The sequence below is a fragment of the Sturnira hondurensis genome, unplaced genomic scaffold (assembly GCF_014824575.4).
Source record: "Sturnira hondurensis isolate 20B ecotype Veracruz unplaced genomic scaffold, ASM1482457v3 Scaffold0020903, whole genome shotgun sequence".
Classification (NCBI taxonomy): Eukaryota; Metazoa; Chordata; class Mammalia; order Chiroptera; family Phyllostomidae; genus Sturnira; species Sturnira hondurensis.
In genome coordinates this window covers 2,955,982-2,981,842 of record NW_028093534.1, presented here as the reverse complement: position 1 = coordinate 2,981,842, position 25,861 = coordinate 2,955,982, and the positions used below count along the sequence as shown (strand labels likewise).

The window sequence follows — 25,861 nt, the reverse complement described above, 5'->3', positions numbered from 1 at the left end:
TTCCTCACTGTGTGGCCCAAGTCTGGAGGAGGCCAAGAAAAGTCTTCTGGCCTCTGTTCTCTCACAAAGGACCCACCGAGTGGAAAGGGAAATAGGAGAGCTGGGGAGGAAACCATTCTCCCCAGCACCCCCAGGAGTACCCTGCAGGCCCACGTGCCTGGAGGGCAATATTCAGCTGCACGGAAAAGATTGGCTCTGAGGTGGAGAAGAGGCTTAACCACAGCTTTCCACAGTCTCTGCCTCAGGCCCTAGTAGTTGCAACTTGAACTCCACAACAAACTGCCACTTGCCCAACAAGTTGTGGGGTAAGGAAGAACTAAGAGCAGTGTTCTGGGGGAGGAGGGGCTGACGACAGGCTGGGCAGCCTTCTCCCCACAACCTGCCTCAGCCAGGCCCAGCTCCCACTGCTTGATGCAATTCATGCCCCATCTCTGCCCCACCCCCATCCCACACTGGGGAGCCAGGAGCAAAGGGACTGGAGACTGGGCACCAGGCACAGTGCACCAGGGCACGAGAGTGGTCCCAATGGTGCCCCGCCTGCCAGTTTCACAAGTGCTTTCCTTCCTCACCCATGCAAAGCTCCCCAGAGGTTGTGCAGGCCAGAGCAACTGTCACGTGAGGCTGGAGAACGGGAGGAAAGCATTAGGGTGCTGCTCTCCATGGTTTTCCTGCCTCCTGCCAAGGGCCTCCTGCAGATTGGGACCATCAGCTGAGACCCTAGGCTCTGCTCTGGATGGGTTTTTTTTTCTTTTCATTCCTAAACCTGTTTTCTGTGGTTCCATGAGAGATGAATTTAGCTAGAACCAGACACAGCCTTATATTCATGTATTTATTCTCAGAACATACAAACTCATCTTTTCAGAGAATAGAAAACAAGTTTCACTCAGCGACTTCAAGATGGACACAGCCAACTCACCCTGTCCCACACCTACTAAAAAAATTCCCTGGGTGAGAGATGCCTGGAGTGCACAGCACCCCTTGGCACAGGGGTGCACGGCTCTATAAACAAGGCTCTCAATTTGTCTTATAATCCCAAAAGGCAAATGCTATCAAAATGACAGTAAGGGTCCAAGGTCCGTGACCCTCACAGTGCCAGAGCCCCTGCCTGGGTCACCCAGAGGGAGAGCGGCTGCAGCTCGTGCGGTCACATCTGCTGCAGCGGTGCCCGCCTAGTTGGCAGGCTTCTCTGAGGGGCAATGCCAGTTGGCTGCCCCACAACTGGCAAGAGCCAATGACCCAATGCAATCCCGGTGCCCACCAGAGGCGCAGAGCTGGGCCAAAATCCATGGTAATTTGTTCTCCCTGCCTCCTGCTGGGCTTCCCTCCTCTCGCCGCAGCCCCATACTCAAGCCTTCAAACCGGCAGGTCCAGGCCAAGGAGTCTGTTTCCTAAGCCCCATAAGGCTGAGGACCTGGAAAGAAGACTGTCAGGGTCCTGAATAACAGACTTTGGAGTCTGCCCTTAAACCCGTGGGAAGAGTCCTGTGTTAGGCAAAGATGGTCTCTTCCCGGCGCTTCTTGGTAAGGATAGTGCCTGGCTTGTGCTGGGCGTCTGGGTGGTTGGCTAGCTCGGGGGGGCAGGAGGACACTGGGCTCTCCAGGATGGCTTGCTTCAGTTCATAGAACACAGCAGAATCCTCTTTGGTGAGGAAGGTGATGGCCACACCACTCTTGCCAGCTCGTCCCGTGCGGCCAATGCGGTGGATGTAATCTGGGCAAGGGGTGGGGAAGCAATGTCACTCAGGGCGCCCGGCCAGATGGCCTGGTGAGCAGCCTGAAGCTTCTACTTTGAAGACATGCTCCTTCCCACCCCTCCATGGGCAGCAGCTAGAACCCGCGCTGCCTGAGCCTGCAGTGCCCACAGTACTCGCCCCACAACCACTACTAACAGGGTCCCCCTACCACACAGACTGAGAGGGACGATTCTTCCCACTTCCATTCTTTCCCACACTCTGAAGACAGAGAGCTACCCCAGGTACGGGACGACACTCCCCGTGAGGTAGAGTGGGAGCTCTTCTCACTGGGACAAGTGATCCTAGACTCAGAGCTGTGAGCCATGGCCGCAGTGGTCTCCTCTGCACAGCACTCTGACTTCATGTGGAGAGAGACAAGGAGTCTCCCTTCACCCAGACTGCAGCTGCTTTCCTCCCACTTACCTTCAATGTTTTTGGCCATATCATAGTTGACCACCATAGACACATCTTGGATGTCGATACCACGGCCTGCCACATCTGTAGCCACCAAGATGTCCTTGGCCCCAGCCTTGAGGTTGGACAGTGCGAACTCTCGCTGCTCCTGGCCTTTCCCACCATGCAGCGTACAAGCATTGTACTGTTGGGAGAATGGTGGGATGGAGAAAGTGCAATGGGATCACGGAAAGACACAGAAGTTAAGAGGAAGCAGGGAAGGAGAGGGCAGGTTTCAGACAGCAACAAGGGAGAAGAGGAAGGAGGCAGGAGAAAAAGTGCAGTGAAGGTATGGGGAGAACAGGTGAGCAGAAGAAAAAGTGGGGGAGACCAGATGTGGCATGGCAGAGAGAGCCAGGGCAAGGTCAAAGGTAAAATCAGGGGTGAGATGTGACGCCAGACACACGAGAAGTAGTCAAGAGAGGATGCGGGTGGAAAGTAGAGACCAAGAAGTTCAAGGAAGTTTAAGCACTAAGAGAGGACCCTCAAACACCAGTCAGGAGTAAAGGACACTGATCCACATCTCCCTCCTGACCACAACATCCCCTCCCCCAAACACATATGCACACAACAAACTCCAACCAGTTCTATTCCTCATCCTCAGATCCTGCCAGGATGTGAGTCTCAAACCTCCCCTTGGCCCCAGGCCACTCGGAGGAAGACCCAAGGGCAGAGCTCCAGCTGCCACTGCTGGGACAGATGGTCACAGTGACTGACCCAGTCCTTCTCATCTCCACCAAATCTCCCCTTTCCCTCCGGCCCCGACTTGTTCAATACTAGAGAAGTTCAAAATTGAGTGAAAATTTAAAGCAGGGACCTAGGGGGACCCTCTAATTTCAGAAAGCAGCCCCAAAGAGAACAAACTCTGCCCTTCCCTGCCAGACACACCCCCATCTTCTCCAGGGATTTGGCCAAAACATCACAGCCCTTCTTCTGGTTGACAAAGATGATGATGGGTGGATCAAAGCCTTGCTCCAAGATTGCCAGCAGCTTTTTCCTGGGAAGAGGAGAGAAAGGAAACAGCAGCTCCTCAACAAGGCAGCACAATTGCTCTCCAGCAGCCACTCATCCTGAAAAAGCCCCCTCTCCGCCACCTCCCCGGCTCAGCTGCCCCCGTACCTCTTCTCTGACTCCGACATGAGGAAGACCTTCTGCTCCACGCGCTCATGGGGCTTGCCCGCAGAGCCAATGTACACCACAGCAGGCCGCCGCAGGTAGCTCCGGGCCAGACGCTCCACGGCAGGGGGCATGGTGGCCGTGAACATGACCGTCTGTGAAAACAGGAGGCTCAGCCTTCCTGAGGCTCAGCCCAGGAAGACACACTCACGCACCCCACCACCACTGCAGGCAGCACAGCCCAAGCTGAGAATCCATAGTGGGCCACGGTGTAAACTTTCACAGCCACCACCTTTGGAATGTGTCCTTTGCCATCCCACTTCTTTCCTCAGTACCTGTACCTGACATTTTGTGACGACAGGAAGGGCTGAGAGCACTCATCAGTATCTGTGGTAGGCAGCACCGTGACTATCTGGGGCCACTTTTCCAGGGCTAAGCTGAACGGTTATACTGTTAGGGATGTCAGAAGCCTGCACCTAGGCGGGCCCCACCATTCAGGAAACACGTACTCTGGGACCACCTATGGCAAGAAGGGCCCTAATGCAGGTTTGCCAACCTGACCAACTCTTCCCAGCCCAGGGAAGCAGCCTTACTTGGCGGTACTTATGTTTTCCTGACTCAAAGTTGGCCAACATCTTCTCGGGGTCCTCAGCCTCATCCGTGTCCGGCTTCTGGTTGCTGACAGGCATGTGCTCCAGAATCTTCTGGACATCTGGCTCAAAGCCCATGTCAATCATTCTATCTGCCTCGTCCAGAACCACATAGGTACAGCGGCTCAGCACCAGGTAGCGGTTCTCCAGTACATCAATCAGACGTCCTGGGGTAGCGATCACAATCTGGGGGCATGGTGGAATCATATGTAACCCCAATGGGCACCCCCTTCTTCTCCCTTCTGTGCACTATCCACCCACTCAGATACCAGAACCCCGATGCTAAGGACCTCGGATCCCAGCATCTAGTTACGTTTGACAGCGAAGGGTCCTGAGAACTGACCAAAATCATTTGTTGCTATCTTGGATTTTTTTTTTCCAGGAATAAACAGGGTCTCTGAATATGACACAGGACTTAGGAGGCAAATCAAAAGGAACTTTCTTAGACGGAAAACAGACTAAGGAATATTGTGGAGGAAGCTATATAAAATGATTACACTAAAAAGCCTGCAGAAAGCCCAACTCCTGTATCAGAGTTCTTATACAAAGCTCTCCGCCCCCCCATCCTGAAAAGGAGGTGACACACAAAGTCAACAGTTCAGTCTGGCACAGTGACTGAGAGCACAGGGTATGAATATGATCTCAGTCCTGCCCATTGCTAGCTGTATCCGACTCTGGACGAGCCCTTACCTTGGCCTCAGATTCGTCTGTAAAATGGAGAGTCCTCTATGTACTCTCACATAACTGAGAATTAATGACGTGCACAGTACAATCCCTGGTGTAAAAGTTCTCAATAATAATAGCTCATCTGCACAGACCAGCCCTTTTCTCCAGCTGACTGAAGGTCTGAGGCAGGAACTAGAAACAGAGCCCCAAAACAGAACAGCCCGAACAGCAGGCTGGCTGCCAGCCAGGTACACAAACCTCACAACCCATGCGCAGCCTGAAACCCTGGTCCTCTCTGGAGATGCCGCCAATGACAGCCACAGTGCGGATGCCTAGTGGCTTTCCAAACTTGATGGTCTCTTCCTCAATCTGCTGAGCCAGCTCACGGGTGGGGGCCAGGATGATAGCATACGGGCCCTGGTCTGACTCTTCGATCCTGTGGTAAATGGGGCATCCCACAGTCTATGAGCTTTGCTTCCCATCTGACCGCAAACAGGAGCAAGACCAAGTCACACTTAAGGGAGGTTATGGGAATGCAGAGGGTGGTGGGAAGAGGGTGCAATGATCCTTAAAAATCAGAAACCCCAGGAGAGCCATGCTCCCCAGGGAGTGGTCCTTGTGAGCAATAAAATCATACACTTCTTTGATACTATGATCCAGTTATGCTCTAGTATCTGACCCAGACTACAGAAGAGGCTTCTGATTACAGACTTCAAAAGAAAACCAAACACTCATTTGCCACTTTCAATATTCCTACCCAGGCAAACCCACTCCAACCGGTGTCAAGTGACCCCACCTATCAATTTTGGGAAGAGTGGTGATCCAGACGAGCAACGGGATGAGGAAGGCTGCTGTCTTGCCACTGCCAGTCTCAGCCACACCAATGATGTCACGATTCTGTAGCCCAATGGGAATTGCCTGACGCTGGATAGGTGTTGGCTCCTGCAGTGGCCCAGGGAGAGTAATGGGTAAAGGCAGAATTAATACCACCTGGGCTACCACTGACAGAGTGGGCACACACACTAGCACAACAGGAAGACACCAAACACTGTTCACAGGAATGAGAAGAAACACAATCACCAAAGGCCAATACTGCCACCACAAAGGAACAATGTCACACTGGTGTCCCTGGCAGAGAAGGCACCAAACAGTCAAGGAACAAAGTCTGGTCTCCTGGACCAATCTGCGACCCCTTACCTTGTAGCCACACTTATCGATGACCTCCAAGATATGTGGGGGCAGGGAAGAGTCTTTCCAGGATCGGATGGGATTAGGGATCTTGCCACCTTTGGTGGTGATGCTGTAGTCCTCACGGAATATCCGCCAGTCCCTGTCTGTCATCTCATCTAGCTTCTTCTGGGACCAGTGACGATCATCCCAGCGCTGCTTGGCTTCCTTCTTACGAAGTTTGCGGAGTCTTGCCCTGGAGCAGGATCACAGATATAAGGGATTCCCCAGGTCCTTTCTATACATACACTCTGGGCTCTGCCCAGCCACCCCACAGTGACCACTCACTCCTCCTGCTCCTTTTCTTCCAGTGTCCGCCTCTTCTCCATTAGATCTCCATAGAAACGTGACTGCTCTCGTTTCTGCTGCTTTAGGTCAATGCCTGCAATGAAGCCTCGCCCCAGCAACTGTACCTGGTGCCGCTCTTTGTACCTGAGATTGAGACAGAGGAAGAAAAAAATAAGAGCTGTGTGGCTCAGTGGATTCAGTGCCAGCCTGCAAACCCGATTCCAGGTCAGGGCACATGCCTGGGTTGCAGGCCAGGTCCCCAGTTGGAGGCATGTGAGAGGCAACTGATTGATGTTTCCCTCCCTATTTCTCCCTCCCTTCCTTTCTCTCTAAAAATAAATAATTTTTTTTAAAAAGGAGCTGTTATAGCAGGAGGGAAGGACAGACTACCAATATGTATCAGTTTCCCCCACTCAGAGGACTAGCTGACTACCAGTTTGCCAATTTCCCATCCCAGCTTACCTTACTTCTATTTCTGCAGTCACTGGTTCTCCCTAGGAACTGCCTAGTCTAAAAGACCCAGTTTATGGGAGAAGTCTTTTAGATTTCTCCCAACCTACTGAATGGGAGAAGATATTCACCAACAATATATCCAATAAGGGGTTAATATCCAAAATATATTAAAAAACTCATATAACTTAACACCAAAAAAGAAACAATATGAGTAAAAAAAAGGGGGGGCAGAGGTCCTGAATAGACACTTTTCCAAAAAGGATATAGAAATGGCCAATAGACATATGCAAAGATGTTCAACATCACTAATCATCGGAGAAATGCAAATCAAAACCACAATGAGGCACCACCTCACACCTGTCAGGATGGCTATGATAAAAAAATCAACAAGTATTGGGGAAGATGCAGACAAAAGGAAACCCTCACGCACTGTTGGTGGTATTGCAAATTGATGTAGCCACCATGAAAAACAGTTTAGAAGTTCCTCAAAAAATTAAAAATAAAACTATCATATGACCCAGCAATCTCGCCTCTAGGTATGTATCCAAAGACATACAAAACACTAATTGGAAGAGATACACAAATCCTATCTTCACTGCAGCATTATTTACAATAGCCAATATATGCAAACAACCTAAGTGTCCATCAACAGATGACTGTATAAAGAAGACGGGGTACATATATACAATGGAATATTACTCAGCCATAAAAAAAGAATGAAATCGTATCATTTGCAAAACATGGATGGACCGAGAAGGTATTAGGCTAAGCAAAGTAAGTCAGACAGAGAAAGACAAATAGCATATGATTTCATTTATATGTGGAATCTAAAAAACAAAAATAAATGAACAAAACAAAACAGAAACAGACTCACAGACAGAGAGAACCAAGTGATGACTGCCGGATGGAAGGGGGTGTGGAAGATGAAGGGACTGAGAAGTACAGACAGACAGTTACAGGAGAGTCACAGGACATACAGTGCAGCACAGGGAACATGGTCAATATTATTGTAACGACTATTTGATGTCAGTGGGGCACTAGACTTATTGGGGGGATCACTTCATAAGTTACGTAAATGGCTAACACTCTGCTGTACACTCGAAATTTATACAATACTGAATGTCAACTGTAATTAAAAAAAGATCTAGTTCAGGCCTGAAGGCACTCACAGCGGGTTGTAGTCGATGGATGTGTCCTCAGATGCATCCCACTCAAAGACAAACTTGCGGTCATTAAGGTGCCTCGTTCGGCGACGCTTCTTAATGCCACCCAGGTAACGCTCCTGTCCACAGACAGAACACAGAGCCGTCAAGCTCAAGGCCCGAAGCTCGCATGCAAGAGATGAGAACGGCCAAGTAATTAAACCTCATCTTGGCATGCGGGGCATGCGGGGCATGTGAAGACAGAGCCAAGGCCTGCACCTTAATGGCGTGCAGTTCCTTGCTCTTGTCCTTTTCCTCGCGGATCTTCTGCCGCCCTTCCTCATCCTCATTTCCATTGGTCTCCCGCTCCATCCTCTCCCTGCGTTCCCGACGTTCCCGTTCCTGAGGGTCTTCTGCAGACCAAAGAAATCAAAGCTGCAGAAGAGCTCAGTGGAAGAAAAAAGAGCACAGAGCGATCCAGACAAGGGGCACCAAATGAGAAAAAAGGGGGATTTATGATACAAGGGAAATGGAAATACAAGGGAAATGGAAATACAACAGAAAGATGCTTTTCTCATAAACTTCCCCATCCTTTCCTTTTCCAAACTCCAGAACGAAGCGGTTTCTAGATCTCCTGAGTGACGCTGTAACGCCACCTCACCCTTTCACATCCCACCTAAGGGCTATAGCAGGTAGGAAAACGAACCCAACATTTTCCTGCCCAAGTCTTGAAACTGTTTCCTTTTCTTCCTCTCTTCTTCAAGCATCCTCTGTCGCTCTTCCACCTCCTGCTGCCGTCGCTTCAGGGCTTCAGCCTCTCGCTCTGCTTTGGAGAGAAACTTGGGCTACAAAACAGATTGACACTGTAAACAGAGGATCTGGAAGCAGGGTATAATCACATCACTGATGCAAGATAGTAGGGAGCCCAAAAATACTTGCTCAGGCATTAAGCCTGTTAAGAAAAACACAAACAGGCCTAGGATCCTGTTATGGGCTGAATTGTGTCTTCTTCAAAATGCATATATGAAAGCCCCAACCCCCGGTACCTCAAAATGTGACTGAATGTGGAAACAGGGCCTTTAAAGAGGTATTTAAGGTAAAATAAGGCTCTCAGAATAGGCCCTAATCCAACCTGACTGGTGTCCTTGTAAGAAAAAACTTGGAAATTCAGAGATACATTGGGGATGCACATGCACAGGGGGAAGACCGTGTGAAGATGGAGAAGGTGTCCATCTACAAACCAAGAAGAGAGGCTTCAGGAGAAACAACCCTACTGTCACCTTGATCTCAGACACCAAGCCTCCGGAATAGTGAGAAACTACATCTCTGTTGTCTAAGTCACCCAGACTGCTGCTTTCTTACAGCAGCCCAAGCCAGCTAATACAGACCCTCAAATGCTTACTTTTGCCTCAGCTTCTTCTTCAGCCTTTTTCTTGGCCAGAAGTTCCTCCAGGGATAATGGCTGGGCCTGAAGATCAAACACAGGACTTCATTCCATGAAGGCTCTCTCCCTTTGAAGATCACAAACTCAGGCTTGAATTCAAGAAGAAGATGAGAAAACACTTCCTCTTGCTTACCTTAGGCTTTTTATCGCCATGTTCGTCCTCTTCATCCTTCTTAGAGTCTCTGTCTTTTCGGGATTTAAAATCTTTTCCTCGTCCAGGAGATAAACTTTAAGACAAAGGAACAGAAAGGGTCCATATTGCTGCTGTCTTACCCAACCCCTGAATGAGGTTCAGGCTGACCCCCAAAAGAGGAGGGAAGTTTCCCCATGACTCAGCAAGAATGGCCCACAGTCACGTCAGGGCCACAGCTCCCTGTGCAGGCAGGGTCGCTCTGCCTGCTCGGAAACCTCACAATGGCCCTGTCTTGGCTCCAGTCTACTTGAATCGCCTTTTCTAAAACTAATTTCTTGTAGCAAGTGGGTCTTCACTATTGACATCAGAAGTATTTTCTCCAGATAGCAGTTGCACATTGAAGGAAAAAATCCTGCTCTGTAACACACGATGAATTTAGCCCGCACGGCCACCCACACACCCCCTCCCCAGATACTGCTACGTCTGTTCCCTCCTCCTTTTCCTCCCTGCCAGTCCCGGCAAACCTTTCCTCACACCTGCTATAAGCCTCACCTACAAGGGATCTCAACAACTCCACCTGTTTTGTTATACAAATTCTGCTCTTTGTCCTGAATTTCAACCACACACTTGGGGCCAAATAAAAAGTTGAACAAAAAATTTCCAGAAGAAAAACATCCAGATACTGGGGCATTAAGCTCTCCCAACAAATATATGCTACGTATTCTGGGCAGAAAACTAAACAGGTCAGTAGAGCTAAAAGAATGGTGTGTAGACTGGCAACCTTCCCACACTAACTTCTAAATTCTAAGGACAAGCCAGCCCTCAGGGGTTGTGACCTCACTGACTATACTTTCTAAAGACACATGCCCCCTAAAAAAGACAACTACCTACCACTTGGGTCCAGCAAGACAATTCTACTTTCCTACAAAGCTGAGCCAGCCCAGGTGCGGAGAGGAGGAGCTGGGAGCATTTCCCCAAAGCCCCCCTTGCTCTCTCAGGTACCTGGATCGTTTCCGGTCCTTGTCCCGTCTGTGCCCATCCTTGTCCCGATCTCGGTCCTTCTTATTCCGATCCCGCTCCTTATCTCGTTCTCTGTGCCGTCGTTCTCTGAAGGCAACGAATTTAAGAAGTCTCTTGACAGTTCTAGAGTAACCCACTTCACTGCAACTCTAAGAAGGGTCTCATGATCTTGGTTTTTTAAAATTTATTGATTGATTTTTAGAGAGAAAGAGACATCAATTTGTTGTCACACTTACTTATGCACTCACTGGTTGATGCTTGTATGTGCCCCGACCAGACAGCAAACTGCTTATCAGGACTATGCTCTAACCAACTGAGCCACCCAGCCAGGGCCTGACCTTTTCTCCCCAAAATGAATTTTAAAATTGAAGAATATGTCTCCTGCGGGAAGTATGAGGGGATCCTAAGATCTTACAGCTCAGAGTTGTACTGCTACTTATTAATAGCAATAATCTACCAAACGTGGACCTTCCTCTTACAAGTTCACTCTTAACTATTTAAACTAAAAATCACTAGGTATAGAGACATGTGAGCAACACTAATGTCTTAGTCCTGAAGGTATGAGAGGAACCAAAAATGAAGAAGTCTGAAACGCGCTCTCCCTTCCTATGTAATAGACACAGTCACTTCACCTCTCCGTGGACTTGGACCGGGAGCGGGAGCGAGACCGGCTGCCGCCTCGTCGCCGATCCCTTGAGCGATGCCGCTTCCTGTCTTTAGATGGGGAAGGTTTCCGGTCCCGGTCTCTGTCCCGCTCTCTCTCAGGTGTCCGAGACCTCTTCCTTTCCTCCTTGGAAGGTGACACATCACGGTCCTTCTTCTCAGCTAGCTCTCCTGCCATCTGTCATGGGTAAGAGGAGTTCTTATTATGCACTAGGTACTACTCTAAACTGTTCACGTATAATGGACTTAACCTCAAAACAGCCCTATGAGGTGGATACTCTGCTATGGCTCCTTTATAGATGAGGAAACTGAAGTGCAGGTATATAAAGCAGCCTGCCAGAGGACACGGAGCTGGTAAATGGCAGAGTTCCAGGCGGCCTGGCTCCAGAGGCCCCCTTTTACTCATTATACGACACTGCTCTTCTGTGATTACTTTTTATCTATTTTCAGTTCTAAAAATATACAATGAATATACCTTATTTTTCTAATTAGACTGCAAAAGTATGAGAAGATATGCTAGTGAGCAAACAGTGCACTAGCTGTCTCCAGAAACAGCCTGCATTGCACATCTGAGGAGTCTGCTAGGTCTGCCAGCCCCGGGTCAGTCCGTGCGCGCACACACACCTGGGCCAGATAAAGTCTCTGAAACTCATAAAGAAAGTTCAAGGGTTGGGGGTAACTTTGAGATTTGGCATTATAATCAGCACTCCAAGGAAAAACTAAAAGGGGCAAACAAAGGCACCACTAGTCATGCAATGGAAAAAACTGGTGACGGGCACACAGGACCTCTGTGAACTTTCTTCTTTTTCTGCAACTCCCTGTGAGTCTATAATCATTTCAGAAAAAGAAGGGTAGATGCCAACGACTACAGGTCACACATACATTCTGACCGACACTCCCCACTCAGATTTTCAGTCTTAATCATCACTCTGTCCCACGAAAGGTGTGAGCAGGACCCTGTCCTGTTCCCTCTCGCCTGGGAAACACTGAACACACTGTCAGCTGTCTCTCAGACTACAAAATCTACTCAGCTTGATTCGCTAAAACCTCAGCAAGTCGGAGTCTGCCTCTCCCGCATCATCGTCATCGTCGTCATCACCATCCCTATCACCTGGGATACATTTCTCAGACCTTATTTTATCCCCAAGTGGTTCAGCTAGAATACCAGTCCCCTAGGCTTTAGTTTGCAATCCCCCTTTCCCATGTCATTTCCTGCCATATATTGTTAAGAACAGAGAACTTGTAATAAAAAGAAACAAGTAGCACTTTCAAAAGGTGGAGAAACGAACGACCCATTTTATCTCACAAATGCCTGAGAAATGACTGACTGTTCTGTATCAGTACGTCATGCATTGTCACATGGAAATTACACTGATGTCTCTTCCATGTGCATCCCTAAGAAAACATGCTAGCTCTGGCTGGTGTGACTCAGTGGATTTGGTGCCAGTCTCAAACCAGAAATTCGCTGGTTCAATTCCCAGTCAGGGCACATTCCTGGGTTTTGGGCCAGGTCCCTAGTTGGCGGAAGTGTGAGAGGCAACCGATCGGTGTATGGTATCTCAAACACATTGATGTTTCTCTTCCTCCCTCCCTTCCCCTCTCTCTAGAAATAAATAAATAAAATAAAAATAAAAAACTTATTTAAAAAAACACTCTAGAAGAAAGGCTATTTTCTCTGTAAACCATCCTAGACATGAATTGTTTCAATAAATATTCACTGAGCACCTGGTAGGTGCCAGAAACTGTTCTGTGTACTGGAGATGTACCTGTAAACAAAACAAAGTCTCGGGTCTCCAACATTTACATTCCAATGAAGCAGACAACAGCTAAGCAGTAAGATAAGAGAATTTCAAATAGTAATTAGAACTAATGAAGAGAATAAAACAGAGTGAGCCCTGGCTGTGTGACTCAGTGGATTGAGCACTGGCCTGCAAACAGAAAGGTTCCTGGTGTAATTCCCAGCCAGGGTAAATGCTGGGGTGCAGGTCAGGTCCCCAGCTGGGGGTGTGCAAAGGCAACCAACAGATTTCTCTTGTACATCGACGTTTCCCCCTCTTTCTCTCTCTTCCCCTCCCTCTAAAAATAAAATCTTAAAAAAACTTTTTAAAAATAAAAAAGGAAAGAGTAATATAATGGAGAGGGGTATAAACAAGAGACAAGAAAGCTCAGGAAAGAAACTTTTAGACAACATATAAGCTGAGATTTGAAGGAGGGGAAAGAGAGAGCCTACAAAGATCAGGGAGAAGAACTTACTAGGTAGAAGCAAGTACTAAGGCACTGGGCAGGAACTAGCTTACTGTGTTTGCCAATTAAAAACAGACCTGTGTGGCTGAGGGGCAGTGACCAGGGGAGAAGACTGATTCAAGAATTCAGGGAGGTAAGCATGAGTTCATCATGAAAATAAGTTTTAGGCCAGGGTAAAGGAACTTGGATTTTAATCTAACTGCCACAGGAACATTAGAAGAGTGTTGAACAGGAAGTGATGTGATCTACTTTTACATTTTTAAAGAATTACTTTGATAACTTGCAAGAAACTACATAGCAGGAAGGTCAAGAATGAAAACAGAACCACTGAGAATGCTATTATAGTAGTCTAGGCAAGAGATAACAGTGGTCTGTTCTGGGAAAGTAGCAATGGAGATGGAAAGAAGTAGACAGCCTCGGGGTACACTTTGGAGGCAGGGCTGACAGGACTTACTGCAAAAGGAAAAAGGGAGAGGGGACACAAAGACAGCTCCTAAATTTATGGTTTGAGCAACCTGGTGGTTCATGGTGCCATTAGTGACTGAAGAAGACTTGGGGGGAAAGAGATTTGGGAGGAAATCGAGTCTCATTTTGGCCATGTCAATAAGAAACCAAATGGAGACTGCAGGAAGGTGGTCGAAAATGCAATTCTGGAATTCAGAAGAGAGACCCTGGGGACAAAAATCTGAGTCAATACATAGAAAGCTTTTAAAGCCATATGACACTAAGTGATATTACTTAGGTAGGCAGTATGGTTAAAAAAGAAAACAAGCAAGAAAAGAATGAAGAGAATGCATGAATGAGTTCTGGAACGTTGTAACATTGAGAGGTCAAGCGCAGGAGGAGCCACAGGGAAAGATGGAAAGAAGCTAAAGCCAGTGAGAAAGAAGAAGGAGGAGGAAAAAGTAAAGTAAAAGAAAGAAGGAAAATGCGATTTCCACCATCTGGAAATCCCAGAAGCCAAAACGCATTTCGGGGAGGAAGTGGTTCACTGTGTCGATGGAGTAAGACTAGGAGCCAGAGGTGTGATGATTCTCGCTTTCGGAAAAATGGAGATGGTTGGTAACCTTGACAAGAAAGGTTACCAAAGTCTGAGTGGAGTGAGCTTAGAAGAGAACTTGAAGTGAGAATATAGTGAACAGAGGCAACTTTTATTTTAAGTTCTACTTATCACAGGCACACCCCAGCCATTGCTTCCCAGCAGCCTTCCTTGCAAGTCTCCAAATATTCAAGCTCCTCATTTCTTCCTGGGCAGGGGCACATTCATTTTTTGAAGTTTGAGTCAATCATCCACTACTTGCAAGGTACTGTGCTAGGTACTGCGTGAGTTACAGAAGGAAATCAGGAAGACTCAGTCCACAGGAGGTTTACAGAACAGGACAGGGTATGAGACACATACCAAGATGAAGACTCAGATGAAGTATTTATTACACCAGTTCAAAGAAGTTTCATTTGTGAGATCTGCAGAGGAAGTGGCTCTTGGGCGTTTAAGTATAGTGGAATTTAAAGATGCGTAACTAAGAGTGCGGAAAATAAGTCATTCCCCGCAAAATAATACAGGAGGGGCAGAGGCGGGAAAGCATGACTGGTTCTGGAAGAAAAGCCTGAGTTCTAGTTTGGAGCAAGGGCTACTCAAAACAAGAAAGAATAAGGTCAGACTGGGGATATCACAGGTGCTATGCCAAGGGCAAAGGTCTGGCTGTAACATCTTCCAGAGACCTGGCCTGTGATCCCAGGAGCCAACACCACCCGCTGGGGCCCTCACCCCTTCTCTCTCGACGGCTAGAGCTTTCCGGGCTCGTGCCCCTTCCCTGAGGCGTTCTTCCCCGCCTGGTCCCGGAGGCAGGGGCCACCGCCGTGCCTGCACTCTCGCCCTCTCAGCAAACTTGCGGGAACCGCCTCCACCGCCCAACACTCACCACTATGAGTCTGAACCGCCCAACGCGGCCTCAACGTCGCCGAGCAGCCGCCATCTTTCCCTTTTCCTGGTCGCCAAGATGCAACCCCCTGGGCCGCGCGGCGAGCTGGGAAGGCGAGTTCCTGATGCCGGGCTGCCCTGACTAACAAGGAGCGCCTGAAAACTACCAATCCCAGAATTCATGGTGCGAGCGCCAACCCTGGGCCGCGAGGTCTGCTGGGCAATGTAGTTCGCAAAAACATTTGAATCTGTCGGAGGAGGCGCTTTCCGTGGGTAGACTTCCTGCAAAAAGTCCTGTCCCGGAGCAATCATCTCGGAATATGCTGGTCTTCCTAGAAATTTCAATTAACGACTGTAATGGCTTGTGGCTTACATCCCTTTGTGGAAAAACGTTTTTACCAAAAAAAAAAAAACAAGCAAGCAAACCCCAACACTGAGAGATGAATTATTAGTCTTTTTTTATAGGTGGTTACAGGTGTAGCCCAGTATTTCACAATGAAGTAGGACTATTCACTGTGCAGGACTTCCCAGGTTTAGGAGAACATTCTAGCAACCCACGATAACAATCCCCAGTTACTGTGACAACTCAAAATGAGGGCATACAACGGATTCCAAAGGCTTCCAGGAACAATGGTGTCTCCTGGGCAGTAGCACTTGTTTTCTCAGCACTCCAGATAGGACCCTGGCGTCCTCATTTTCGTGCCCTTTGGAACCTGGCGTGTATTGGACTACCTTCATATATGTGCTCCCTTCTTCCTCATATTTCCCCCCTCTTCAGTTCTCCAATGAGCCTCTTCTTTTTTACCCCAACTTGTTATGTTCACTTTGTTTTTCTTTGGTCTTATCATTCATAGTTCTCCCCTCAACCCCGCGCCAAAACAAAAACGTTGCTACTTCTAGGATGGGTTTCAATAGATACTGGGAAGTAGCAAGGCCTCCTTCCTTCCCATTTTTCCATCATCAACTTTTTTATTTCAAACCCATATGGCTGTAAGTCTACCTTTTTTTCTGAATATATATATTCGGTTCCCCTCAAACAGAGCTTCAGACAGACCCAGATATTCGTAAATTCCTGAGCACCACGTACTATGGCCCCAAGCACTCCCGGGAAAGGTACCCATCCTTCCGTTCTGGTTCTGCAGCCTTTGACCCCCGCTTCTACCCCAGAGACACAACTGAAGGCAAAGTAGTCATAGCTCCACTATGTGTAATTCACCCAGTGAACACTGGAGGGCTCTCCACTCACAGAATGGAACCCCAACTAACAATCAGATCAAAGCTATAGACTGGAACCTTTAAGAGCTGCAGTTATTATTCACTGAAAATCTTCTAAGTGCCGACTCTGAGATGGACACAAATTCCGTTACTTATTTTACTGGGTTCTAAGAACTTTATGAGGTGGGCATTATCTCCATTTTACTAGTAAGATTGTGTCCCAGAAAAATTGATTATGCCTTCAAAGGCCACATGTGGGTAGTTAAAAGAATGAAGCCAGGATTCAACTTCAGAGTCCATGCTCTTTCCCTATTTTCAGATTACCATTTGTCATCATCTTCTCATTTTTTTATTGATTGCTTTTTAGAGAGAAAGAGAAACGTCAATTTTTTCTTCCACCCATGTATGCATTCATTGGTTGCATCTTGCATGTGCCCTGACCAGGGATCCCACCCACAACTTTGGCATATCGGGACACTCTTACCAACTAAGTTATTGGGTCAGCACCGTCATCATCTTTAAAGATGAGTAAATTGGATCCCAAACTAGTAGTGAAGCTTGTCCAAGTTCATAGTGGCAGAGTTCCCCTAGTACTTGTACATACCTCTCTCATGAATGACATATGTAAGACATTCAGCATAAAAGATACTCATTGTTTGTCTTAGCCTGCTAGGTTTTTTTGCAAACATGTGTCTATGAAGATGGAGACAAAGGGACTATGTTCTAGTAAGAACCAGAGGTAAAGTCTTCTTTTTAGGTACAACATGGCTAGGAGTAATGAACCCATGGAATTATAGTTAATGTTGATACCTATTTTGTGAAATATTTATTTGTTTGTTTGTTTGTTTATAGAGAGAGGAGAAGGGAGAAAGAGAAGGAAAGAAACATCAAAGTGTGGTTGCCTCTCACATGCTCCCACTGGGGACCTGGCCAGCAACCCAGGTATGTGCCCTGACTGGGAATCGAACCAGTGACACCTCAGTCTGCAGGATAATGCCCAACCCACTGAGCCACACCAGCCTGAGCAATATTTTTAAATTAAAGATTTTTATTTGTTTTTGAGACCCAGTTTGAATCTTGACTCCACTACATACAAGCAGTATGATCTAGTGCACGTTATATGGCATCTCTGGCTTTTCTATCTACTCTTTTATAAAATAGGGATAATAATGTGACCTGCCTCACAGGGTAGGATAGCAGAGCAGTGAAAACTATGTATTCTGGAGCCAGGTTGCCTGGGTTTCCATCCAGGTTCTACTACTTTCTGGCTGTATGACCTTGGGCATATTAACTAATCTCTCTGAATCTGTTTTCTTGTCTGTAAAATGGGGTAGTTATTATTCCTACTGAGTAGGCATAAATAACATAAATAACTCATAAACATCTCTGCCTCACAGTAAACATTTAACAAACATTATCTACTATCATTCATGAGGTTAAAAGTGATAGTGTTGGTAAAGCTAATGGTGCTGAGCACACAGTAAATACTAAATACTTAGTAGCTCACTATTGCCAGCACACTATGAAACTAAAAAAAAAGAGCTATAAGTCACTGAAGAGAAGGTAAGGTAAGGCCCCTCAGTTGCCAGCAACAGGCAATGGAATTGGAAGGTCAAGAAAGAAGAGGCCTGACTGGTGTAGCTCAATGGATTGAGCACAGGCTGCAAACAAAGGGTTGACAGCTTGATTCCCAGTCAGGGCACGTGCCTGGGTTGCAGGCCAGGTCCCCAGTACAGGGCGCTGAGAGGCAACCACACACTGATATATCTCTTCCTCCTTCTCTTTCCCTCTCTAAAAATGAATAAAAATCTTTTTTTAAAAAAAGAAGGAAAGCAGAAGAGCCCTGGCTGGTGTGGCTCAGTAGTTGAGTGCCAGCCTATGAACCAAAGGGTTGCTGGTTCAATTCTCAGTCAGGGCACGTGCCTGGGTTGCTGGCCAGGTCACCAGCAGGGTTTAGGTGAGAGGTGACCACACATTGATGTTTTCCTCCCTCTCATTCTCCTTCTCTTCCCCTCTCTAAAAAATAAACAAAATCTTAAAGAAAGAAATCCCTTTCTGAGTTCAGAGGAGACCAGAATCCAGGAACCTCCCAAACTTGGCTTCAGTCTATCCACCTGCAGGGGCTGGGATCTCAGCAGCCGGGATCCTCTGACTTCACCAAAACTGTCTCTCTCCTCTAGACTCTCTAGAACAACGGTTCTTAATCAGAAGTGGTTTTGCCCCAGGGGACATTTAGCAATATTTGTAAACATACTGATTGTAATAACTGGGGTGGGTAGGGGCTACTGACACTTAAGAGGTAGAGGCAAGGGACGTAGCTAAACCTCTTCCAATGCACAGGACAGCTCCCACAACAAAACATGATCTAGTCTAACTTGCTATTAGTTCCAAGTTCGAGAAACCCTGCTCTTGGGCTAAGGAGATCTTCATTGGCTTAGAAGGACTTGGGCGGGGTTGGGAGTAGAGGGAGGAGACCTTGTTGGAGGGGCCAGGAAACAGTAGGGGCAACCACTCTTACAACCTACAGAATGGGCCCCAGGGCGGCTTTTTCCTCATTATCAATGACTAGAGGAAACGGGGGAAAAACTAAGAAAACAGAGCCAACTTCTTTATACGTGTTATATTTTTCATTAATAAATAGGTTTTCTTCTTTAAACACAGAACATGTAACAGATTGAAACACTCCCCCCTCCCCCCATTCCAAAGACGAGAGTCTATAAAACAAATGCCAGCTGTACTGCCCGCCCTAAGGGCAGAAAGAGTCTGGTGACCCCCACCCAGCCCTGCCTCCTGCAGCACCACCACCCCCACACTGCAAGAGAAGGGGGTCTGGGGCTTCTCCCTTGGACCCTGGGGACTGAGGCGAGAAGCATGTGAATGTGTGATGTCACCTCTCCATGAGGCATGGGCTATGCAAAGATGAGGTTTCCTTCTCATTGGCTCTGACCAGCTCCTGCCCTTCTGATTTCATTTGTGAAGCACCTGGGCTCAGCTCCCAAGGGAGCTGCCTCATGGCTTCCCTACTCTCCATTCCTCGGTGGCCTCCTCAGAGGGGAAGGGAAGGGCTCAGACACCCCTCCCATCCCCTGGCCTGCATGGAAACGCTGGGTAGAAGAGGCATGATGTTGAAGGTGAGGCTCCTATAGGCCCCTGAGCCCAAGAGGCCAGCATGCCCCCCATACCTTTCCTCCCTCTGGAGAGGGGGGCACTGGGGCCACCGCCCCTCCACCACCTAGGGCCTGGCTTGGGGTGTGATGGTTCTTTCTCAGTGTCAGGTCCTCAAGCCGGGCCTGGCTCTTTCCTCTTTCCTCGTCCCATTCTTGTCTCCTTCCAAGCCCTCCTCGTGGCCATCTGAAAAACTCTTTGTCCAGTGTCCTAAATTGTCTCATCCTCCCTCTCCCCGTGCCTCTGCAACCCAAGGGAGGAAGTGGGAGGTCATCTCCCCTCTCCAACCCCCACTTCACATAATGGAACAGCTTTTGGCCTTTTCCTTCTTGAAGGTAGAAGAGATGAGTTCAGAACGACTGGGGAGGTGGAGCAGTCGCTTGGAGAGGCTTCGGACAGGGCTCTTCGGGGGTACCGGGCTGGGCTTGTTCAGACACACCGTGGATGCCATCCGGAAGATGCTGTGGATGCTCTTTTCTGAGGTGAAAGCTGAACCTTCCAGGTAGATTTCTGCACCCAGCTGCTTGGCTATTGCACAGCCCTGCAGGGGGAGAAGGGAGTAAGGTCACCAACGCAATGGTCCAAAATGGCTCTGAAATGCTACGTCCTACAGTTAGGGGTACTGCTGGGGCTATTCCGTGGGACCCACCTGCCAGTCTCCCACCACCGCCCCCTACGGGTTGTATTCTGAAGGTGAAGCCTGACAGCACCTTACAATCACCTGGGACACTGTGAGAACCATTTGACACCAGAGTAAGTGAGAATTTCTGGCAGTAGGGCCCAGGCATTAGTATTTTTAAAAGCTCCCCAAATGAATCTAATATAAAATACTAGTTTAAAATAAATGAATCTTTACTCCCATGTGCACAAGAAATTACCCAGTAATTTCATTATAAATGCAGTTCCCGTGCCTTTCTCCCAGAGTGGCTCTATAGACATGGAGTGAGGAATCCCAATGAGCACCTTGCATGATTCTCATGCAGGTGCTGCACGAAAACCACCTGAGAAACACCGGCACACCCGGGAATGGCGCCCTTGCCGACCTATAGCATCAATCAGGGTAAATGGGACCACTTCTATCTGGGTAACTGGTTGCTGATTATAGATGGCCTCCCCAGAATACCAACTCTCTCTTGCTGTAGTGAGAAAATTTGAATAAGGGCTCCGTTCCATGTCCTTTGCTTGTAGCCTTCTCCACCCCACCCCTGCACACAATGGTGCACACACACCTGCTCGTACGAGATGGGTGCCTGCTTCTGGTTGGACAGCTCCATCAGAGTGCTCAGGTCTGTTCGCAGGTCTGTCTTGCAGCCGATAAGCAAAACACGGGTGCTGGGACAATAATCTAGGATTTCTGTCCTCCACTGAAGAGCCATGCAAGAAGGTTGGAGGAAGGAGGAACAAAGGACAGTCAGTGACTAACAGATACCCAGAGAAGCCCAGTTGGCAATGTCACACACACCATACAGCTTGTCACCAGCCCAGCCATCCCTCTGAGTCACAGCATCACCACTGCATTAATTACATCATCTTCCTGCCATGAGGCCTTTGGGGTCACAGGAATGCTGACCCAAGAGCCTGTCCCCTCATTCAACAGCCCAGTCACCAGAGAAAGCACAGAGATAAATCTCCTTCCACTCTCTGCCAAACATATGGGAACTGGATCTGCCCCCTCCACCTGGTCAGAGGGCTCCACAGGTACAGAATGCCAGGAGGAAGCCAACCAGTCTCTTCCCAAGGAAGGGAAATAGTCCCAGAGCCTTCTCGGAAACGAGGCTAGTTCCACAGCATATCCTCAGACACCTCAGTTTGGTCAGACCTTGCCAGCCAGACCTAGGCATTTCCTCCCAGTAGCTCTGCTCAGGCTTGCCTGGCTTGCCCAGCCCCAGTGGGCCTGGGATCAGGGTCTGTAGAGGCTGCCTCCTAAAGACTGCATCCCTGACCTTCAATCCAGATCATCAAAAGGTTCTCTGACTCTTGATCCTTCACTTCCAGAGTCTTCAGCACCACCCTCCCTAGCTGGGCCTCTGGTAGAACAGTATGGGACAGGGGCAGCAGATCTGGGTTCTAGCCCCGGTGCTATAGCTAATGGTGTGGACTTGGGCAAATTTCTCCTTTCTCTAGACTCTGTTACTTTCTGTTACACAAGAGAGGGTTAGATGATAAGGTCCCCAAGACTCCTTTCTGTTCTCAAACTGAGCCAGAGGTCGTAGAGCGTATCCAGACTCACCTTCTTGAGTGCACTGTCCACTGTTTCTGGACGACTGATGTCAAAGCACAGTAACACTGCGTCGGAGTCACTGTAGCAGAGTGGACGGACATTGTCGTAGTAAGGAGACCCTGTTAGAGGGGAGGAAGAGCTGACGCTAGGCAATGGCATTTTCCATGCCCCACAGACCTGAGCCCAAAGAGCCCTGGGAATACCATTCTTGGCCTCTCAGGTTAGTTGGCCCCACCCATCTCCCAGGGGAACCTGCTGTAGCATGGAAGCATGAGACCTGACCACCTGCCAGAATATCATCTTCCTTAGCCCTGAAAAGAGGGGTGGAGCATAATTTGACCCTGTCTTGGTCTCCTACTGGGGGTTTCATTTAAGGTCTGCCAGTTTGGAGTCCCAGAGGAGGGTGCTTGCACCCCTGCAGAGACCAAGGCTGGTTGGAAGTCTCCTCTTCTCTAGAGTCTGCCTGCTGCCCAACCTCTGCTCCAAGGTTCTCCCCAACGGAAAAACAAACCTGCCTGTTATGTAACTGGCCACCCTGCTTCTTTGCCCTGGGGTCAGAACTCTAAGAGGCTGGTAGAAATTCATCGGCCCGCTCCTCCTCCACCCAGAGCAGCTTATAATGAAAAGGGCAAAAAGAAAGCTGTAGCCCCTATGCCCCCAGCTCTCAGGGAGACCATCTCAAAGGCTGCAGCAGCACCACTAGCTGGGGGCTTTGAGGCTCCAGTGAGGGTCCTTCATTGAGGGGGCCCAGGTGGTCTAATAGGGGAGAATGCTAGGGGCTGAGCCTGCGCCCCTCCACCCTGGGAAGGAACAGTAGCAGATTTGGAACCCAGACAATCCGTGCTCAGAATAGCAAGCAGCCCCTCTCCCTGCACCACAATCGCCATGGAAACTGGGGGGAATCCAAGTGGGGAGGGGGTTGGTTGGGAAGAAAAGTAAAGGGGAGTTGGGATAGCTGTGTGCTCCTTCAACAGTCTGCCCCCTTCCCCTCTCACAGGTGGGGTCTCATCACCATCACCGCAGCCCTGAGCAGAGAAGCACTGCAGCACAGGGAAGGGGGAGGGGAGGAGGCCACCATTCTGGCTCCAAGCAACCCCCCTTTCCTAAGACTTGCAAGCGAATAATGAGAACAGGTTCCATCCTGGCCTCAATGTTGGGAAGCCCCATCCCACACTTGGCTGCCACTTGCTCCTTCATTATGGGCATTGAATTTGAAAGAGGGACTTTGAGGATGACTGATATCCTGCATCCTTTTGGATACTGGGGGGCTGCAGGTGCGACATGGGAGAAAAAAAGCACCTTGCTGATTTTCCATTATCTGGATTAGGATTCAAGTGCTCCATTCTGACTGTGGGAGGAAGGGGGAAACGGCGGGAAATGGTGATGGTAGGGGAGTGGCGCTTTGGGGCGGTGGTAGTGAAAAGAGATGAACTGCAGTAAGATTCTGGGCAGATTGAAAGGTGGGCAGGGTACAGCAGATGCAAAAGCATACATCGTGCAGCCAACTGCATTCATTCGCATCCGGCCAGCACAGCAGAGTCTAGGATAACCAGAGCCCTGCCTCCCCACCCTTGGAACTGCAGTGGCAAAGCATAGCAGGTTGAAGGATTTTTGCTTTGCTTTGTTTTGTTTGGAGGAGGGGGGATCAAGGGAGAATCTCATTTTCTATTTACCCGTCACATCCCCTACCCCAAATCTTTTCAGACTTCAAAATTGGATCACGGGAACAACGGCTCTTTGGAGGAGCAGGGCAGCATATTCATGGCATGTAACAGGAAACCCCCAGTGATTTATAGAGTTCCTCTTTAAACTCAGCCTGAATATGCATATTCAGAGTAGAGCAGATTTTATTTTCTTTCTCCTCTTCCTGGCTTTTAGTCCTCAGTGACGACTCTGAACCCAGTCTATTTAAAAGGGGCTCGGGGAAAGAGATCATGGTAAGAGGTCAGAATCAATGAAAGCAAGGGACAGCCTAACACTGAGGGTTCAGGACTGAGAGGCTGGAAGAATATTGCTTCCTACGTTCCAGAAAGACAGGACATGTCCACGCCAGGCCTGCGCAGGGGGAAATGGCCAGAGCCAAGGCCCCCTCCTCCAGCCACTACAATGACATCGTCACTCTGCCCCACACAAGCCGTCTCCACCACCTTCCAAAGCGCGGATGATGCATCACTTGGGTCCCAGCTGCAGCGACATGACCAGTGGAGCTGAGCTGAGCTGCGGCAGGCGGACAGCAGTGGCCCGAGATGGAATGCAGGGGAGAAAACTGAATCGGGAGCAGTATTTCCCCCAAGGCAGGCTTGTCTCCCTGCCTCAACCACAACCACCTCCAGCAGCACTGCCTTCTGCTTTATTTGGCTTTGCTCTGGGGCAGTAAAAAGGCTGTGTATGTGGTGTCAGGGAGTGAAAATGGAGGGGCTCTGTCTGCCCCCAATAAATATTCAGGGGTTCATTCACCTCACCTCTGGACGATGGGGCTAGACCCAGAGAAATAAGCAGCTTCTGGGGCTCATCCGTTCTGCACTCCTAAGTCAGCCAACTGAGTTGACCAGGCCCCTCCCCCTACACCCAACCAAGGCATCTTCAGGTCCCCTTCTTTCGGTTCCTAGCAAGCATCCTATTCCTCTTCATCAAAGAGGAAAACAATTCCTAAAAAAATAGCAGCCGCGGCAGCCCACTGGAGCTGAGAAGGGGACATTTGAGAACAGCGGTCTTACCTGAGGTGTCCCAGAGACTAAGCTCCACTCTCTGTTCCTCTGTCTCCAAGCAGGCTGTGTAATTCTCAAACACGGTGGGCACATAGGTCTGTGAACAGGGAGGAACTATTCACACCCTGGCCCCACCAGCCTCTGGTTAGTACTGCCTAACCAGTACTGCCTACAAGAAACTACTCACCCTAGTGAGGTACTAAAGTGCCTGGAGGAAGGGATACTTGGGGCAGGAAGGACCACATGGAGCAGGAGGCAGGGGTATGCAGAGGTGCAGGCAGGCAGTTGCTCTACCAAATTAAGAAACGGGAATGACTTCCATCGAAGGACAAGCCCCCCATGTTTTAGATGATGAGGGGTGTTCACACACGTATTCCTCTCATCCCCAGATTTGTCTGCCTCCCAGTTTTAGAGCCAAGGCCAAGTTTTTTTATCTTCTCCCCACAAGCCCCCTGGACCAGCAGAACAGCAGAGCCAGACAGTGGAAGACTGCCTGGAGCCATGCTCACAGAATCTTTGAGGTTTCGGTGAAGGGGTCAGCAGGTATTGCGTCGAGAAACCCCAGATTCTCAAATGCCTTCAGGTCCCTCTCCAGATAGCTGACTCCAGGATGAAGGGAGGTAGGAGGGGATTTGACTGGGGCCTATGGGTGAAGAGGTGAGGAGGAGCCAGCGGGGCGGCAGAAGTGGAACAGGTCTCAGGGGGAAGCTAAGGCAGGGCGGTTCTCCAGCCAGAAAGAGGCTGAGGATGGGGTGAGGTGAGGTGGGGAACGCAGAGACAGCTCTGTTCCCCCCTGGGCAGGTGGGAATCTACCCCGGGGCTGGGGGCAGGCAGGCAAGGAGAAACGCTGGCCAGGGGGCGGGCGGGCAGCTCACCTCGGGATAGCAGTCCTTCGCTAACACCTGTAACATCGCTGTCTTCCCGCATTGCACGTCCCCCACCAAAACGAGCTTACATCTGGCCACAACTGGCTGAGGGGCCCGTCTTTCCTTCATAGCTGCAGCCTCCGCAGGACTTGGACTCTGGTTCAGGAAGGAGAGGGTTGCGCTAGGTGTGCTTCTGGGCACACACCAGGGCGAATTCCCTGCTTTGCTCCAACTGATCAAGAGGCCGGCACAACCCCTTTATATGGGCTCGGATTAGCCAATCACAAGAGGAGGAGGCCTCTGTCGGGGCCAATACCTGAGGTGGGATCCCCTCCACCAGCCAATGGTAGGAAGATCTGAGTCAGCGCCCTCTTCCTCCCTTCCCTTTCTCTTAAAGCGGCACCGTTGCTTCCTCTGAAAGGGGGATTCCCACGTTTTGCATTTGTATTAGGGAGGGAGGAGGATTGAGGCAAAATTTAATTATCTTGAATATCCACCAATTAGTGTCAAAAAACAATAAACTAGCCTGGAACGCAG

The 25,861-nt window shown here is 49.1% G+C and overlaps 2 protein-coding genes across 2 annotated transcripts; both read right to left on the bottom strand.

Annotated features, from left to right (window-relative positions):
* Window positions 1–817: 817 nt before the first annotated feature.
* Window positions 818–15,241, bottom strand: DDX23 (DEAD-box helicase 23). Its single transcript, XM_037030946.1, has 17 exons — window positions 15,151–15,241; window positions 10,957–11,165; window positions 10,307–10,411; window positions 9,305–9,398; window positions 9,130–9,195; window positions 8,434–8,572; window positions 8,007–8,140; window positions 7,755–7,867; window positions 6,133–6,276; window positions 5,815–6,040; window positions 5,414–5,559; window positions 4,876–5,053; window positions 3,895–4,137; window positions 3,305–3,456; window positions 3,074–3,182; window positions 2,156–2,330; window positions 818–1,710 (listed from the first exon to the last, which is right to left on the bottom strand). The coding sequence occupies exons 2-17, from the start codon at window positions 11,163–11,165 to the stop codon at window positions 1,487–1,489; spliced, it is 2,457 nt and encodes an 818-aa protein (XP_036886841.1). The 5' UTR covers window positions 15,151–15,241; the 3' UTR covers window positions 818–1,486.
* A 3,748-nt stretch (window positions 15,242–18,989) lies between these two features.
* Window positions 18,990–25,545, bottom strand: RND1 (Rho family GTPase 1). Its single transcript, XM_037030999.1, has 5 exons — window positions 25,334–25,545; window positions 24,468–24,555; window positions 21,760–21,869; window positions 20,759–20,893; window positions 18,990–20,070 (listed from the first exon to the last, which is right to left on the bottom strand). The coding sequence occupies exons 1-5, from the start codon at window positions 25,451–25,453 to the stop codon at window positions 19,825–19,827; spliced, it is 699 nt and encodes a 232-aa protein (XP_036886894.1). The 5' UTR covers window positions 25,454–25,545; the 3' UTR covers window positions 18,990–19,824.
* Window positions 25,546–25,861: the final 316 nt, after the last annotated feature.

Coding starts and splice junctions, on each gene's coding strand:
- RND1 (XM_037030999.1), bottom strand. CDS start 25,453: ATGAAGGAAAGACGGGCCCCTCAGCCAGTTGTGGCCAGATGTAAGCTC. Junction 21,870..24,467: donor TAGTCTCTGGGACACCTCAG/GTAAGACCGCTG, acceptor CCCCTCTAACAG/GGTCTCCTTACTACGACAAT. Junction 20,894..21,759: donor TGGACAGTGCACTCAAGAAG/GTGAGTCTGGAT, acceptor ATGGCTCTTCAG/TGGAGGACAGAAATCCTAGA.
- DDX23 (XM_037030946.1), bottom strand. CDS start 11,165: ATGGCAGGAGAGCTAGCTGAGAAGAAGGACCGTGATGTGTCACCTTCC. Junction 9,196..9,304: donor ATGGCGATAAAAAGCCTAAG/GTAAGCAAGAGG, acceptor TTTGATCTTCAG/GCCCAGCCATTATCCCTGGA. Junction 8,141..8,433: donor CTTGGGCAGGAAAATGTTGG/GTTCGTTTTCCT, acceptor TTTGGTCTGCAG/AAGACCCTCAGGAACGGGAA.